Below are 15,625 nucleotides of genomic sequence, written 5' to 3'. Positions count from 1 at the left end.
AGCTGCCCACCTGGGACGGCCCCTGCCTGAGTTATGCAGGAAAAACGACAACCAAAATTGCAGCTGAGACTATACTGCCTCTCAAAAGAGTTTTATAATAAAATAAAAGGAAATAAAGTTTCTGTGGCAATGCTATTGAGACCCCCTAACAATACTGGCAGACTGCATTAGCTGTATCTGCACAGAATGCTCCACAAGCTATGGGAAGTTATAGTATGAATTAGAGGCCCGGTGCACAAAATTTGTGCACAGGGGTGTGTGTCCCTCAGCCCAGCCTGCATCCTCTCCAATCTGGGACCCCTCGAGGGATGTCTGACTGCCCGTTTAGGATCGGGCCTAAATGGGCAATCGGACATCCTTCTCACAACCTAGGACTGCTGGCTCCCAACTGCTCGCCTGCCTGCCTTCCTGATTGCCCCTAACCGCTTCTGCCTGCCAGCCTGATCACCCCCTAACCACTCCCCTGCCAGCCTGATTGATGCCTAACTGCTCTCCTGCCAGCCTGTTTGCCCCTAACTGCCCTCCCCTGCAGGCCTGGTCACCCCTAACTGCCCTCCCCTGAAGGCATGGTCCCACCCCAACTGCTCTCCCCTGCAGGCCTGGGTCCCCCCCAACTGCCCTTCCCTGCAGGCCCGGTTGCCCCAAACTTCCCTCCTCTGCTGGCCTGGTCACCCCTAACTGCCCTCCCCTGCAGGCTTGATCGCCCACAACTGCCCTTGCTTGCAGGCCTGGTCCCTCCCAACTGCCCCCCCCGCTGGCCATCTTGTGGTGGCCATCTTGTGTCCACATGGGGGCAGCCATCTTGTGTGTTGGAGTGACGGTCAATTTTCATACTACTCTTTTATTAGATAGGATAGAGGCCTGGTGCACGGGTGGGGGCCAGCTGGTTTGCCCTGAAGGGTGTCCCGGATCAGGGTGGGGGTTCCTTTGGGGCGTGGGGTGGCCTGGGCGAGGGTCCTGTGATGGTTTGCAGGCCAGCCACAGTGCCCAGCGACCCAAGTGGAGGCCCTGGTATCTGGGATTTACTTATCTTCTATAATTGAAACTTTGTAGCCTTGAGTGGAGGCCTAGGCCAGCCAGGGTGTGTGGAAAGCTTGGCTCCCTCCATCACCGGGGGCAACTCAAGCCTCCTGCTCTCTCCAGCTCTGTGGCTGCCACCATTTTTGTTGGGATTTATTTATCTTCTGTAATTGAAACTTTGTAGCCTTGAGTGGAGGCCTAGGCTGGCCAGGGTGTGCAGAAAGCTTGGCTTCCTCCATTACTGGGGAAACCCAAGCCTCCTGCTCGCTCCGTGGCCACAGCCATCTTGGTTGGGTTAATTTGCATACTTGCTCCTGATTGGCTGGTGGGCATGGCTTGTGGGTGTAGCAGAGTGATGGTTAATTTGCATATTACTTTTTTATTAGATAGGATTGCTGGGGTTTTAGCCACTGGGGTTTTAGTGAGGGATGCTGGATCTCTGGGTGGTGAATTGAGGTTTCTCTTCCTTGCTACCTTGTATCCTTCCTGCAGGGCTGAAGAGTAGGCTGGGGATACATGGGCAAAAAGCAAGCTTAAATCTCAATGCTCTCTCAACCTCGCCTGAAAGTTGGCCTCTGCAAATATGTCCTCATGGGCTATGTCAGCAAAAGTGGCATTTTAAAATTATGATCACCTTCTATTTGCTAGAATATTTTTCTGATGAATTTTGTGACTTACTAGCCAGGATAATTTACATGTTGATGAAGGAGCTACATTAGCAAAAGCGCAGAAATGTGATTACATTCTACGCATTCAATTATATCCTTATCTTTTCCCTTCTGCTGGACTTTGTGCAGAGCTATGAGTTATAGTATTAATAAAGGAGATGGACTTCTACCAGGAAGGGACTACTTTACCATTTACACATTAAGTAACCATCAGTATGTGTTAAAGTTATTCAAGGAAAAAAGGGTCAAAATAATAGTAATGAATTATATAAAACATCAATTTGGTAAACCATCTGTAGTCAATATGTTGACTTAGAAGCAGACAATTGATCTTCTTGACCACTAGTAAAAAAAGAAAATTTAGGTGTAACTGCATAATCCAACCCGGATGAATTCTGGGAGAAATTTTGGTATTTGATTTTTTTCTATTCAATATCCATAAAACAATGAACTGAATTCCCTTAATAGCATTTTTAATACAGTAGCTTTTGTTCAAACTAAGACTGTAATTACATGGTTGGATAATAAAAATCAGCTCTGACTTGTTCCTTTTCTAGATCAACACAAAACAAAAGGCAAGTCAAATAAAGCTGACCTAGAGCAGTTGTCCTTTCTATAATAATTATTTAATTCATTTTAGCAAATCCATGTTAAACTTGACATGTAAAAATTAAATGTCTGCTTATTATGTGTGCCTGAAATAGCTCTTACTTTATGAGTCATAATGTAAAAGTATTTAGATGCAACAAAACCTAAAAGTTTGAGGTTCCTAATTCTCACAAACACGTTGAATGTAAATCTCATATTTTTGTCAAAAAGTTGATATCATTTGTGCAAAGTCACTGTAAATTTATCAGGAAGGATTTGTTTAGTTCATGCTCCTTTCTTTAAGCTCCCAATCTCAGGTGTGTTCCAGACATCACATATCACCAGCAGTACTGAGAATGATGACTAGCCAGAGATGAAGCTTGGTTGCAAGAGCTATGACAAAACAATATATGCATGGAAGAATTATAGAAAAGGTAGAAAGAGTTTGGATATAGCTAGAGGCAGTTTAAATGTCATAAGTAAGAAAAAACACGAGTATACTTTCATGAACAAATTTGGAAAGTGAAAATGTCATAAAAAATGATTGATTTTAAAGAAAAATATAGCTTACCTCTTTTTCTAGTATTTTATTGTAGAAAAGCAATGAGATTCTCTGAATGTCTTCGGACTTGAGCCACTGCCTAGAAATAAAAAGGGCAGACATCATAAAACCAAACCTCCAACCAAACATCTGGAACTACTTTAAAAAAAGTGACTTGCATTCTTCTTTCTTTATTGTAAATCATCCAAAATTGAATATTTTAAAAAAGGTATAATGTCAAATAACTGGATATGGAATCCGCAAATATAATATTCCTATTCACACTGCCCTCCTTGGAAAATGTGATATTAACAACCATCTGTTGTACCAGCTTGAGACTCAAGTTATCCTAATTAAATAACTAGGGGTTCAAGTACATTATTAAATGCATTCCCTGATGTTTTACTGAAATCACATGGTAGTGTCATGTCCTGAAGCATTTGGTCCACAGAGAAGCACTGTATTTCTGCGTTTATACCAAGCAACACATCACAGAACGTCAAGCCCATTTAGAGTCCCTTCAAGTTCTGGGTGAGGAGATTTTGCCTCTTTTATACTTACTGAAAATACTTTCATTGTTATGTTTTGTTTTCTTTATAATAATTTTTTTCAATTAAATACATACAATTACAGTTGACATACAATATTATATTAGTTTCAGGTGTGCAACTAGTGATTAGACATTTATATTAACTTATGAAGTGGTCCCTATGATAAATCTAGTATCCATCTGACACCATACATAGTTATTAAAGTATTATTGACTATATTCCCTATGATGTACTTCACATCCCCTTGACTATTGTAACTACCAATTTGTACTTCTTAATCCCTACACCTTTTTCACCCATCCTTCAAACCCTCTTCCATTTGGCAACCATCAAAGTGTTCTCTGTATCTATGAGTCTGTTTCTGTTCTGCTTGTTCATTTATTTTGTTTTTTAGATTCCACATATAAGTAAAATCATCGTTATTTTTTTATTTCTATAAAGTAAAAATAGTATTTGAAGATGTTTTTCAAAAGTATCAGTTGAAAATACTAATATAAGAATCAAGCAGTTCAGATCACTAATAGTATGTTAACATAAACACATATGTGAATAAATACATACGTATCTCTGAGATGTTAAAAAAATAAAAATTATATGGAGGTATGCATGCTTACTCACTGATTGACTCACAAAAATCTATCTTAAGAAAGTAGTTGAAATAGAGAAAGAGCTTAATGACAGAACTTTTAACTGGAATGCTCTATATAATCATAAGTTAAGCGGAGACACCAGACATATGACCAAGCAAGGCGGGTACACAGTGCCTAATATAATCATACATTTGGCCATAAAATTAACATACATTTTCTGAAACAAAGTAAGAAAAATTTGAAATGTGTGCATCAAGAAAAATATCTAAAAATAAACACCAACAATGACCAACTGGTTTGAGTCATTAACTGATGAATTTATATTTCTACTTTCCTAACTTCTCTTAATTCCTATCTAATAAAAGAGTAATATGCAGATTGACCATCACTCTAACACACAAGATGGCTGCCCCCATGTGGTCAAAGATGGCTGCCCCCATGTGGACACAAGATGGCCACCAAAAGATGGCCAGCAGGGAGGGAAGTTGGGAGGGACCAGGCCTGCAAGGGAGGGCAGTTGTGGGCGATCAGGCCTGCAGGGGAGGGCAGTTAGGGGTGACCAGGCCGGCAGAGGAGGGAAGTTGGGGGTAACCGGGCCTGCAGAGAAGGGCAGTTGGGGGGGACCCAGGCCTGCAGGGGAGAGGAGTTGGGGGGGACCAGGCCTGCAGGGGAGGACAGTTAGGGGTGACCAGGCCTGCAGGGGAGGGCAGTTAGGGGTGACCAGGCCTGCAGGGGAGGGCAGTTAGGGGAAAACAGGCTGGCAGGAGAGCAGTTAGGCATCAATCAGGCTGGCAGGGGAGTGGTTAGGGGGTGATCAGGCTGGCAGGCAGAAGCAGTTAGGGGCAATCAGGAAGGCAGGCAGGCAAGCAGTTGGGAGCCAGCAGTCCTGGTTTATGAGAGGGATGTCCGCCTGCCCGTTTAGGTGGGATCGGGCCTAAACGGGCAGTCGGACATCCCTCGAGGGGTCCCAAATTGGAGAGGATGCAGGCTGGGCTGAGGGACAAACCGCCCCCCACCCCCGTGCACAAATTTCGTGCACCGGGCCTCTAGTATGTTTATAATTACAAATATAATAATCTGAATTATAATGAATATGCATATATATGTATATTTCTACAAGTATATATAACCTTGTTTATATTTATATCTATATATAGGGAGAGAGAACATATACATATATGAAAACATTAGAGATAAAATGATATTTTACATAAAATTCCAAAAAAAATACATCTGTTCAAACAAAAAACAATTCACAGGAATTAATTAATATAGAACTTTCTAATCCATTGCACATCTGTCTATGCATTTGGACTCTTTGAGATATATTCAGAAAATAAAGAATGGAGGCCTTTGAGGATCCAGGAGAAAAGGCCAGGTGAATTGTTACACTTTATCCAGTAATCAGCCACTTACTGATTTCAGATTAGGGCCCCTAAATGTACATGAGGTCTCAGATTTGGGTTAACAACAAGTTACCCCAGGAGATCAGCACATCTGAGGAGGGACATCTCCAGGTCTATGTGCATACGCTGTGCCCAGAACCCCTGGAGAGTTAGGAAGACTCTCATGGTGCCGACCATGATGAGTGTGAATGTCCCACAAGATTCAATGACAAGCCATGCACTTTCAATCGGGGCACAGAAGTCAGTAATGTATCCCAGAACAATCACCATTAAAACTGAGAACTATATATAACAATACTTTAAAAATATATTTTTATTGGTTTCAGAGATGAAGGGAGAGAGGGAGGGAGAGATAGAAACATCAATGATGAGAGAGAATCATAGATCGGCTGCCTCTCACATGCCCCCCACTGGGGATTGAGCCCACAACCTGACACGTGCCCCGATGGGGAATTGAACTGTGACCTCCTTGTCCATAGGTTGATGCTCAACCACTGAGCCATGCTGAAAAGGCAATAATACTTTTTGATTCAAGGGTATAATCTTTAGATTCAGGGAAATAGATATTTTTGGCAGTTATTATTATTACATTAGCTGTAGAACTATGTAATTGTCCTCTTTTATGAGACTAGAGGAATCAAAGGTTTGTTAATATAAAAAAAGGACAGAAAATAAAATTTAAGATAAATTTTTACTATACTCATTTCCAGAACTGTGTAGTTACGAAACTATGAATTATGTATACAGGTAACTTATTAAAAGTTTTTTCTTTATTGAGAAAAAAAGATGTAATTTAAAAATGATCCTGAATTATATAAGCTTGGAAGTAAAATGAGTGAAATTTATAAAGGGGAAATAAAACCAGCTCATCACTAAGTTGCAAGGCCCCCTAATTCCAGTTCAGGTTTCAGTTAGCTATCTGTCTGTGTCCTGCAAGTAGCAGGAAGTGCTCAAGACCAGGTTTCACTTTCCTGGTGTCCCTGGCACCTAACACTCAGTTTTGTAAGCCATGAACACTGGACTGATACTTGAGGAAATGACTTAATTCAAGCCACATGTTGCATTTAGAGCACATAAAGGATCTCTAGGCAGGTGTTAATCCAATGTGCCAGTATATCTGAATTACAACTGTAGCCTGACCAAGATACTTTATTGTGTATATATTCAATTACACACACACACAGTCATGAAATTTTCTCATAAACCCTATAAATATTTTAAAATAAATACTTAAAATGAACAATATAGAAGAAGCACACAGTTTGCAAAGATGTGCAAGTTAGTTTTGTAGGCAGAGTTCTAGGTGAAAATCATTTACATTTTTCAAGAGTCAACTTTCATGATAAAAAATTAGATAGTCCCGTTTCCATAAGGATGGAAACTTTTCCATGGAGCTTTTCATTTGGACCTCCTGATGTTTACACTACAATTTAATTCAACAAACATTTATTGAATGCACATGTACCTGGTGTGGTTTCAGAGGCTGATGGATGTGACTGTTCTGTCCAGGCCATGAATGCCACTACTTTCTTTAATTTTTTTTAGGCATTTCTTTGACCATTTAAAACTACAACAGCAATTCATAGACTGAATAGACATTCACAGAATTTATAGACTTCATAGACTGAACAATACTGTGTTCCCACCCCAGAAAAACCTGGTCTTCTTTCCATTGCCCTCATGAATTCAGATTCTAATGCATAACACTCTTCCACAATTTGGAACATGGGTAGCTCCATGTTCTCTGGTTTTGCATGGGAATAAATGCATTGTGAATGGATAGTGCTACTTACTATAACTTAAAGTTTTTCTCACATGGAATTCCTACTGAACACATTTTGCTATGATTTTTCTCTCCATGTTTATTACTAGTAATTTACTTGGAGAGTGTTTATTAGGCAGGAAATAACAATCTTTTCAAAAAATAGGGTTTGAAACATCATCTCTGAAATTATCAGAGATGAATGATAATTTAAGATTAAGAAGAACTCACTTTTGTGCATTAATCCCATCAATTGCTTGAATCATCCTTTCATTCAATTCTTCTTCAAATCGTTTCTTTTGTGACTTGGTTCTACATGAAAAAGGAAATGTAATGGGTAAGAATCTTATTACTAAACTAAATATTAACCCCATTTTTCTATGATGCCAAAACCTCTGTTTAATTCTGTTAAACAAGTAAAAAGAATGAATCCATGAACAGCCTTTTCTTTATTAACAGCAGCCACTCTACGAATCGACAGAATTGACTAGAGTTTTTGGTGCAGTAAAATGTGGCCTTCCTTCACTTAGAGTGAAATTTTTCTTGGTAATCAAAAGCAACACTGAAGGATAGGTGCTTGGTGTTTGAGAAGAAAGAACTTTTTGTCCTATAAGGCACATTAGTCCTTGACTGGTTGCCTTTATAAACTTTAGTTTATGACAGAACACACTGGCTTTGGAAATTCCCCTGCAAAAATTCGGTTTAGTTGACAAAATAGTTACTCCTTGTTCATGTTTTCATTGGTCTGTTTTCAAGAATTTGAAGAACTGCCGTCCTTTTTAGGCATATTAAAGCTTAACTGTATGTATTTAAATGTTCCTCAGTATTTGAAAGCACAATTCACAGAAAACCCCACTTATATTTGCAGACCACTCACTTGGTGGTGGAAGCAAATAACCTTCAGCCATAATATGCTTTGTAAATAAATTATGCCAAAATCATAATGAGTTTCACAAGGTTAATTTGACAATTAGCATGAGAAAATGAAAATAATAAATGTTTTTAAAAGTTAAGCACCTGCTAAGAGTGAAAGCACAGGCTGGCCCTCGCCAACTGGCCTGCACTAGCCTGTGCCTATGTCTAGGTGTGACAGGTCACTGAGTGGGATGTGCAATGAGCACATGGCTTCTCTGTGTTCTGAATGGTTAAATTACCGATTGAATAGACTTTCTATTCTGGAATAAAAATCACACTTTTCTGAGTTCAGAACTGCCCTTAGATATAGACAAGAAGAGCCAATCAATATGCAATGTCACAGTTATCTGTAATTAATCTCATAGAAGCATCATTAATGAGATGATGGGCATTGCAATTCCATCAGCATCTGTGGATTTGTATCTTCAAGTCCTGTCTTCTTTAAACAGGCCAAGGGCAATCTTGGTTCAAAACCAGAATAATATTAAGTGATCCAGATGCAGATACAGAGCCAAGAGGTACTGACGTGCCATATTCTAAGCTGCTTGAAGAAGACAAATTATTTATCTTTTTTTTTTTTTTTAAGCCAGGAACTTTAGCAATCATCTAGTCTGGCTAATTCTCATTTACAGGGAGGAGCTATCTTACTTTAGACCTTTTGTTTTGTTTTTAATCAGCCCTTGACTGGACTTGAGTTCTTTGACTTCAATTTGGTAGCTTTCTTTTTCTCAAAATATCTCTAAATCTAAGAAGAAACAGTTGTAGGTCCTTTGAATTCACAGAAAAACAAAATCCTTCAATGTTATGCCTGGCGCTAATAATGGCATTGCCTTCATGAATCTGTTTTGGGATTAGCTTGGGCAATGCCTGTACAGCAGTCAATGCAGTAAGCATGGCACATGCAGTAGCCAATAAATGCATAGGATTTTGCACCGTTGTATTCACTAATTATCTGGACAAGAATTATTGACCTACAGACAGTTTTCTTGCTCCTGTAATTTGGTGACTTCTGCTAGGGAAATAATAGATACTGCTAGGTCTCATAATCTATCCACTAGGAGTTCTTAACTTGCCAACCAGGGCTTTGTTCCTTTGACTTTCAGCATTTCTGACCTTCCAGTCCTTGATTCTGCCTCTGGGCCTCACTATTGGCCTCCCCATTGCTCACTGTCCCCTACCCCTTTCTTTCCAATTTCTCTCCATTATTTCTCCCGAGTTCCTTCTCTAACCTGTCCCACCCTCACACGTGGGCTTTTATATCTAAGGAGACATGGAAGAAGTTGTGTGTTAGCTCAGATGACGCCTCAATAGCATGTGACGTTGCCTCATGGCCAGGCTGGAGGCTCAGAGAGGTTTTATGATGTAGGCCATGTGACAAAGCCAGGGTGTGCAAGGGAAGCCGAGGTGAGGCTGATTTGAAAGTCAAACTATCTCCATGAGGCCCTTAGGGTCACCAGAGATCACCCACCACAGAGGAAAGGGGAACAGATATGGAGGGGACCCTTAGGAAGGCAGACAGGACAGGAGAGCAGTGAGGAGCGCAGGCTTTGGCACCACAGAGTCAGGACACACATCCTGGCCTCACCTCTGCCAGCTGCCTGACTCTGGGCATTTGCCTAACCCCCTGCATCTCAGTGTCTTCCCTTCTTAAAGAATAATGGCCATAGTGTCTACCTTGGAAGAATACTAAGGACGAAATTGAATTTTCCACATGCCTAGTCCAGATACAAATGATAGCTTTTGATCACTGTCTTCCAGACAGCACTCATGCCAGAAGACACTGCCCACATTACCCTGGTGCTCCACTAGGCATCTCCTGCTGTCATTTCAGAAAACAGGTTCTTGCAGCACAATTTCAGGGAGGGGCAGATAGACAAAAGAAGAGACATGGAGAATAAAGTGAAAGGATGTTCACAAAATTTCTGTGCACAGTTGCTCGCAGACCTGCTAGCGTCTGCTTGGCCAGAAGAGTCACACACTCTCAAGGTATGCTATGGGGTCCATAATATTCCTTAAATTGGCTGGAGTTCTCTTTAATATGACACTTGTCACTTCAAACATAACGCCTCAAAAGTCCAAGAACCCAATTATCCCCATAACAGAGGGCTATGGGTGTTCTATCTCAATGTTAAAATTTCAGATTTTACACAAAATATAAAGTAGAGCTCATTACAACAAAGTCACCTAGACGGATTCTGGGGTGATGTGCACTCCTTGCCATGCTTTGCAGGGAATGATCTACCTAATTGTGTTTACTTTTTACTTCAATCCAATGTGTTTTCTATAAGAATAAACCCACTTCTTTGTGGGGAAAGAAAGACTGGCTTGAGTTTTGGGCTAATTAACCTACTTACTTCAATAAGAAATATTTCATTCCCAAACCAATACTAAAGTATAACTCTGGGAGAAACCAAGATGACGACATAGGTAAACACCTAAACTGCTGCCTCACACTACAATTTCAAAACTACAACTAAAAGACAGAACGGACACCATCCAGAACCACAGGAAAGGTGGCTGAGTGGAAATTCTACAACTAGAAGGAAAGAGAAAAGCTCACAGAGAATTGGAGGTATGGCAAAGGGTCTTTGTGTGCGCAGAGAGGAAGGGCGGCTGAGAGCCTGGCTGACTTTCTCTGGCGGAAGGGGGAAGGAAGCCCCCGACCGCACTGAACCCCAGTTCTGACTGCAGTGAACCCCAGTTCCGGGCGAGCCCCTGGGGACCCACGCTCTTACGGGGAGAGTCTGGACTCTCAGGTGGAGACTCGGGAGCTGGGGAAAGCAGAAGTCTGAAGGCGCGGCGTGCCAGTGCGCACAAAGGCTGCGGAGGTTGCCACAGACTTTCCCTAGTGGAAGGGAGTCGGAGGCTCCTGACCGCACTGAGCCCCAGTTCTAACTGCACTGGACCCCAGTTCCTGGCGAGCCCCTGGGGACCCACGCTCTTGTGGGGGGAATCTGGACTCTCGGGCAGAGACTCAGGAGCCGGGGAAGGCGGACTGAAGGTGCGCGCGTCCCAGTGCGCACAAAGGCTGCGGAGGTTGCCGCAGGCTTTCCCTAGTGGAAGGGAGTCGGAGGCTCCTGACTGCACTGAGCCCCAGTTCTGACTGCACTGGACCCCAGTTCCAGGCGAGCCCCTGGGGACCCATGCTCTTGTGGGGAGAATCTGGACTCTTGGGCGGAGACTCGGGAGCTGGAGAAGGCAGAAGTCTGAAGGCGCGCTCGTGCCAGTGTGCACAAAGGCTGCGGAGGTTGCCACAGGCTTTCCCTAGTGGAAGGGAGTCGGAGGCTCCTGACCGCACTGGGCCCCAGTTCTGACTGCACTGAACCCCAGTTCCAGGCGAGCCCCTGGGGACCCACGCTCTTGTGGGGGAGTCTAGGGCGGAGACTCGGGAGCCGGGGAAGGCAGAGGTCTGCGCGTGCACAAGGGCAAGGCTGCCGGGAAGCCAAGACTGTCTGCTCCGCCCTGAGACTCCACCCCATCCAAGCCGAGCACAGAAGCTATTGCAATTTGGCAAGCCTAATCCTATAAGGCTGTCTCCAGCACCGAACTTCTCCCAGCGTAGACACAGCTGATCCTTACAGCCAACTGGCCTGGAGGTCAATTCCTCCCAGTGATACCAACAACAATCAAGACTTAACTACAACAAGGCTGTACACACAGTCCACAAAGGGGTGCACCAAGAGTGTCCACCTCAGGTTAACTGGGGAGGCCGACCCACTGGGCCATATAGGAAACCTAGCACACAAATTTACCCTACCAACTCAGGGAAGCAGTGAAAATGCGGCGTCAAAGAAACAGATCACAAACGAAAGAAATGGAGGAAAACAAACGACTGGATATAGAATTCAAAACCACGGTTATAAGGCTTTTCAAGAATATCCTAGAAAAGGCCGATAAATATAACGAGACCCTCGAAGATATGAAAAAGGACCAACTAGAAATTAAACATACACTGACTGAAATAAAAAATATTATACAGAGACCCAGAAACAGACAAGAGGAACACAAGAATCAAGTCAAAGAATTGAAATACAAAGAAGCAAAAAACACTCAACCAAAAAAGCAAAAAAAAAAAAAAAATCCAAAAAGTTGAAAATAGTGTAAGAAGACTCTGGGACAACTTCAAGCGTACCAACATCAGAATTATGGGGGTGCCAGAAGAAGAGAGAGAGCAAGATACTGAAAACCTATTTGAAGAAATAATGACCGAAAACTTCCCCAACCTGGTGAAAGAAATAGACTTACAAGTTCAGGAAGCGCACAGAACCCCAAACAAAAGGAATCCAAAGAGGACCACACCAAGACACATCATAATTAAAATGCCAAGAGCAAAAGACAAAGAGAGAATATTAAAAGCAGCAAGAGAAAAACAGTTAATTACCTACAAGGGAGCACCCATACGACTGTCAGCTGATTTCTCAACAGAAACTATGCAGGCCAGATGGGAGTGGCAAGAAATTTTCAATGTGATGAATAGCGAGAACCTACAACCAAGATTACTCTACCCAGCAAAGCTATCATTCAGAATTGAAGGGCAGATAAAGAGCTTCACAGATAAGAAAAAGCTAAAGGAGTTCATCACCACCAAACCAGTATTATATGAAATGCTGAAAGGTATTCTTAAAGAAGAGGAAGAAAAAAAAAGTAATGATAAAAATGATGAACAACAAATACATATCTATCAACAAGTGAACATAAAAATCAAGTGAATTAAAAACCTGAGGAACAGAATAATCTGGTGAATATAATAGAATCAGGGGCATAGAAAGGGAGTGGACTGATAATTCTCAGGGGGAAAGGGTATGGGGGTTCATGAAGAGACTGGACAAAAATCATACACCTATGGATGAGGACAGTGAGGGGGAGGTAAGGGCAGAAGGTGGGGTGGGAACTGGGTGGAGGGGAGCTATGGGGGGAAAAAGGAGAAACAATTGTAATAATCTGAATAAAGATTTATTAAAATTAAAAAAAAATAAAGTATAACTCTGACCCCCAAAGCAAGAGGAACATGGAAATAAAAGATATTAGTGCCTGTAATTCTACCATGGATGGTGACTGGGGCCTGGAGACATGTGTGGGAATTTTTTTTCTTCTTTTTAGAGAGATTGGGCAGCCCTGCTTTTTATCATAGAAAGGCTAGGCTTATCTTGCTTTTATCTCTAAGATTCGAAACAGAAAAATGTAATTTTAAGGACCATACTCATTTTAAGAAAATTCAATTTTTTGCTACATATTAATATTAGGAAGAATCATTTTAGGAAAATAATTTCAAGTTCTACAGTGATTACCAGATGGTGTTTTCTTTTTTCCTCTCTTAATTCTAATAACACGATACTAATAATCCTATTTTTAGAAGCTTGAGAGCAATTTAATAGGGCTCTTCACAAGTAGCTGCTCTTTTAGAAGAAGTAGCCTTCAGAATTACTATAATTGATGGTAATTACTTTCAGAAATAAATAAAAAAACGAGCTTTTAAAAATTAGAAAATGGAACATATACCATACCTTAAGGTGCGATTTTGAAAATTATGCTGGCCCATTGGTACATCCTACAAAAAAAGGATATTAGTTGCCAAAAATATACTTTTAAAATAGCATTGCGATGATAACTATGTAAAACATACTTCTTCTTTTATCATGAGAAATTCCAGTTAGGTAACATTATAATTACCCATGTGGAGCAAAGACTTAACTATACATGTAAAACAAGACTAAAAACTCAGTTTATATTTAAAATGTTGGTGTCATCTATAAACTGTGGATGCCAAAAGTATGAGACTGGTTGTCAGGATTTTTAACATTTACATCCTAATATTCAAAGATCTGATTTCAAACAATGGCCTACAGAAAAATCATTATTAGAGTTATGTAAACAGCTTACAATCCTTGAAATTGTAGTTTGACAGCAGAAAAATATTTAAAAGTGCTTTAAAACATAAACATAACCAGAAAGTCTATAGTCAATCCTTATCATTAAACTGTGTTAAGAAGTGGTGCCATTGGTTAAGAATGTGTATTGGGAGAACCACTTTACAAAGTATATGACTGTCTAACCACTATGCTGTAATGTGTATTGGGAGAACCACTTTACAAAGTATATGACTGTCTAACCACTACCTGAAACTAATACAGAAATATTATTGAATATAAACTGTAATTGAAAAATAAAGATTTGACATATGAGTGCTGGTAGTTCCTGAAAACAGAATGAGAGGAAGACACCAGTCAGGGTTTATCAATGGGACACCCACTGTTAATGTTCAATAGTAGACTTAAAAAAACCACAAGATTCACCTTCATACAGTTACAGTGGAAATTAAAATAAAAACAAAATGGTTCTAAAGAAACTTCTCTTTGCTGCTTTAGCTCCAAGGTTAGGGTAAGAAATGTGTTAAGGGAATACATTTACCTAGGAAAAGGTAAAGCATTAAAAAAAACCCCAAAACTAAACTCCAAGTTTTCTTACATAAAGTAAAATAATACATTATTCACCAGCTCTATCAATGTTGAACCAAGAATCAATGGAGCTCTGCATAAGGAATTGGATAAAATAAATAACTTCTGGCAATGACAACTGTTCAATCTTGGGATGTATTAATAAGAATGATTATTAATCATTTCTGAAAGTGAGTGAGGGTCACAGTTAAGTAACCATCATATGGGCTTCATGTGTTAAACAAAGCCTTGGAATTTTCTTAAGATATCCTATCTTGCTGCTAAAGCAGCCCCTAGGTTCTGTATCTGTGACTAGTGAAACCAGCCAGTTAAGAAAATTGATTTTGTTCAAGAGGTCCTCGGATTTCATAAACTTCTGGAAGCTTAAAGCACTAGACCTTGCAACACTCCCTTGAAGGAGGCATCTTCACTAACATAACAGATTAAAGTCAGGTAAAATATTTCCTGTGGTCCTACGATGAGATCATGAGGGAGACAGGCACTGTTAAGTTCTGGGACAATAAGACTGATGAGAAATAAATAACCACAACAATATCAATAACACCTGGACAATAACGTTTTCACAGGTATACATAAGAAACAGCACAGAAAATCATGTTCTAATATTTATACATGGTTCTTATTTCTTGAAAACCAACCAACCAACTTCTGATGAACAACAAACACAATGAGAAATATGGTTTTTAGCCATTAGCATTAATAATAAATGTAGCATTGAGGCGAAATTATCCAAATTATTATTTTTCATAAGAGTGATAAAAGCATCGACTTTCACTGACAACTTGATACTAGCATCTTAGGATGCTTTTCCTCTAACAGCTCTGAATGCTAAAAGGCCCCAGATGCTCCAGGCCCTCCTCTTTTGATCTCTTCTCTTCTTGATAATTCCATCCAGCTCCATGGCTTCAAATATCATCTAAAACCTGACCCCTCTCACGTAACATCTCCAGCTTGGGTCTCTTCCCTGAATTCTGGACTTGCACATCCAGCTGCCAACTTCCTAGCTGCACTTAGATTCTAAAAGGCATATTGATTTGAAGATGTCCATTAGCAAAGTCTTGATTTTTCCATTTTAAATCTGATTTCCCTATAGCATTTGTCGTTGCAGTTAATGTCATCATCATTCTTC

The 15,625-nt window shown here is 40.7% G+C and overlaps 1 protein-coding gene across 1 annotated transcript in view; it reads right to left on the bottom strand.

Moving 5' to 3' along the window:
* ADCY2 (adenylate cyclase 2) overlaps positions 1-15,625 on the bottom strand; it is a 312,377-nt gene that overhangs the window by 77,685 nt on the left and 219,067 nt on the right. Inside the window, exons 11-13 of the mRNA XM_080681480.1 lie at positions 13,546-13,589; positions 7,358-7,438; positions 2,848-2,917 (exon numbers count right to left, since the gene is read on the bottom strand). Coding sequence (XP_080537606.1) covers positions 2,848-2,917; positions 7,358-7,438; positions 13,546-13,589 — 195 coding nt within the window. The remainder of the gene's footprint in view (positions 1-2,847; positions 2,918-7,357; positions 7,439-13,545; positions 13,590-15,625) is intronic.

The sequence above is a fragment of the Plecotus auritus genome, assembly GCF_963455305.1.
Source record: "Plecotus auritus genome assembly, chromosome: 7".
Taxonomy (NCBI): domain Eukaryota; kingdom Metazoa; phylum Chordata; class Mammalia; order Chiroptera; family Vespertilionidae; genus Plecotus; species Plecotus auritus.
This window is presented reverse-complemented; position numbering and strand designations above follow the sequence as displayed.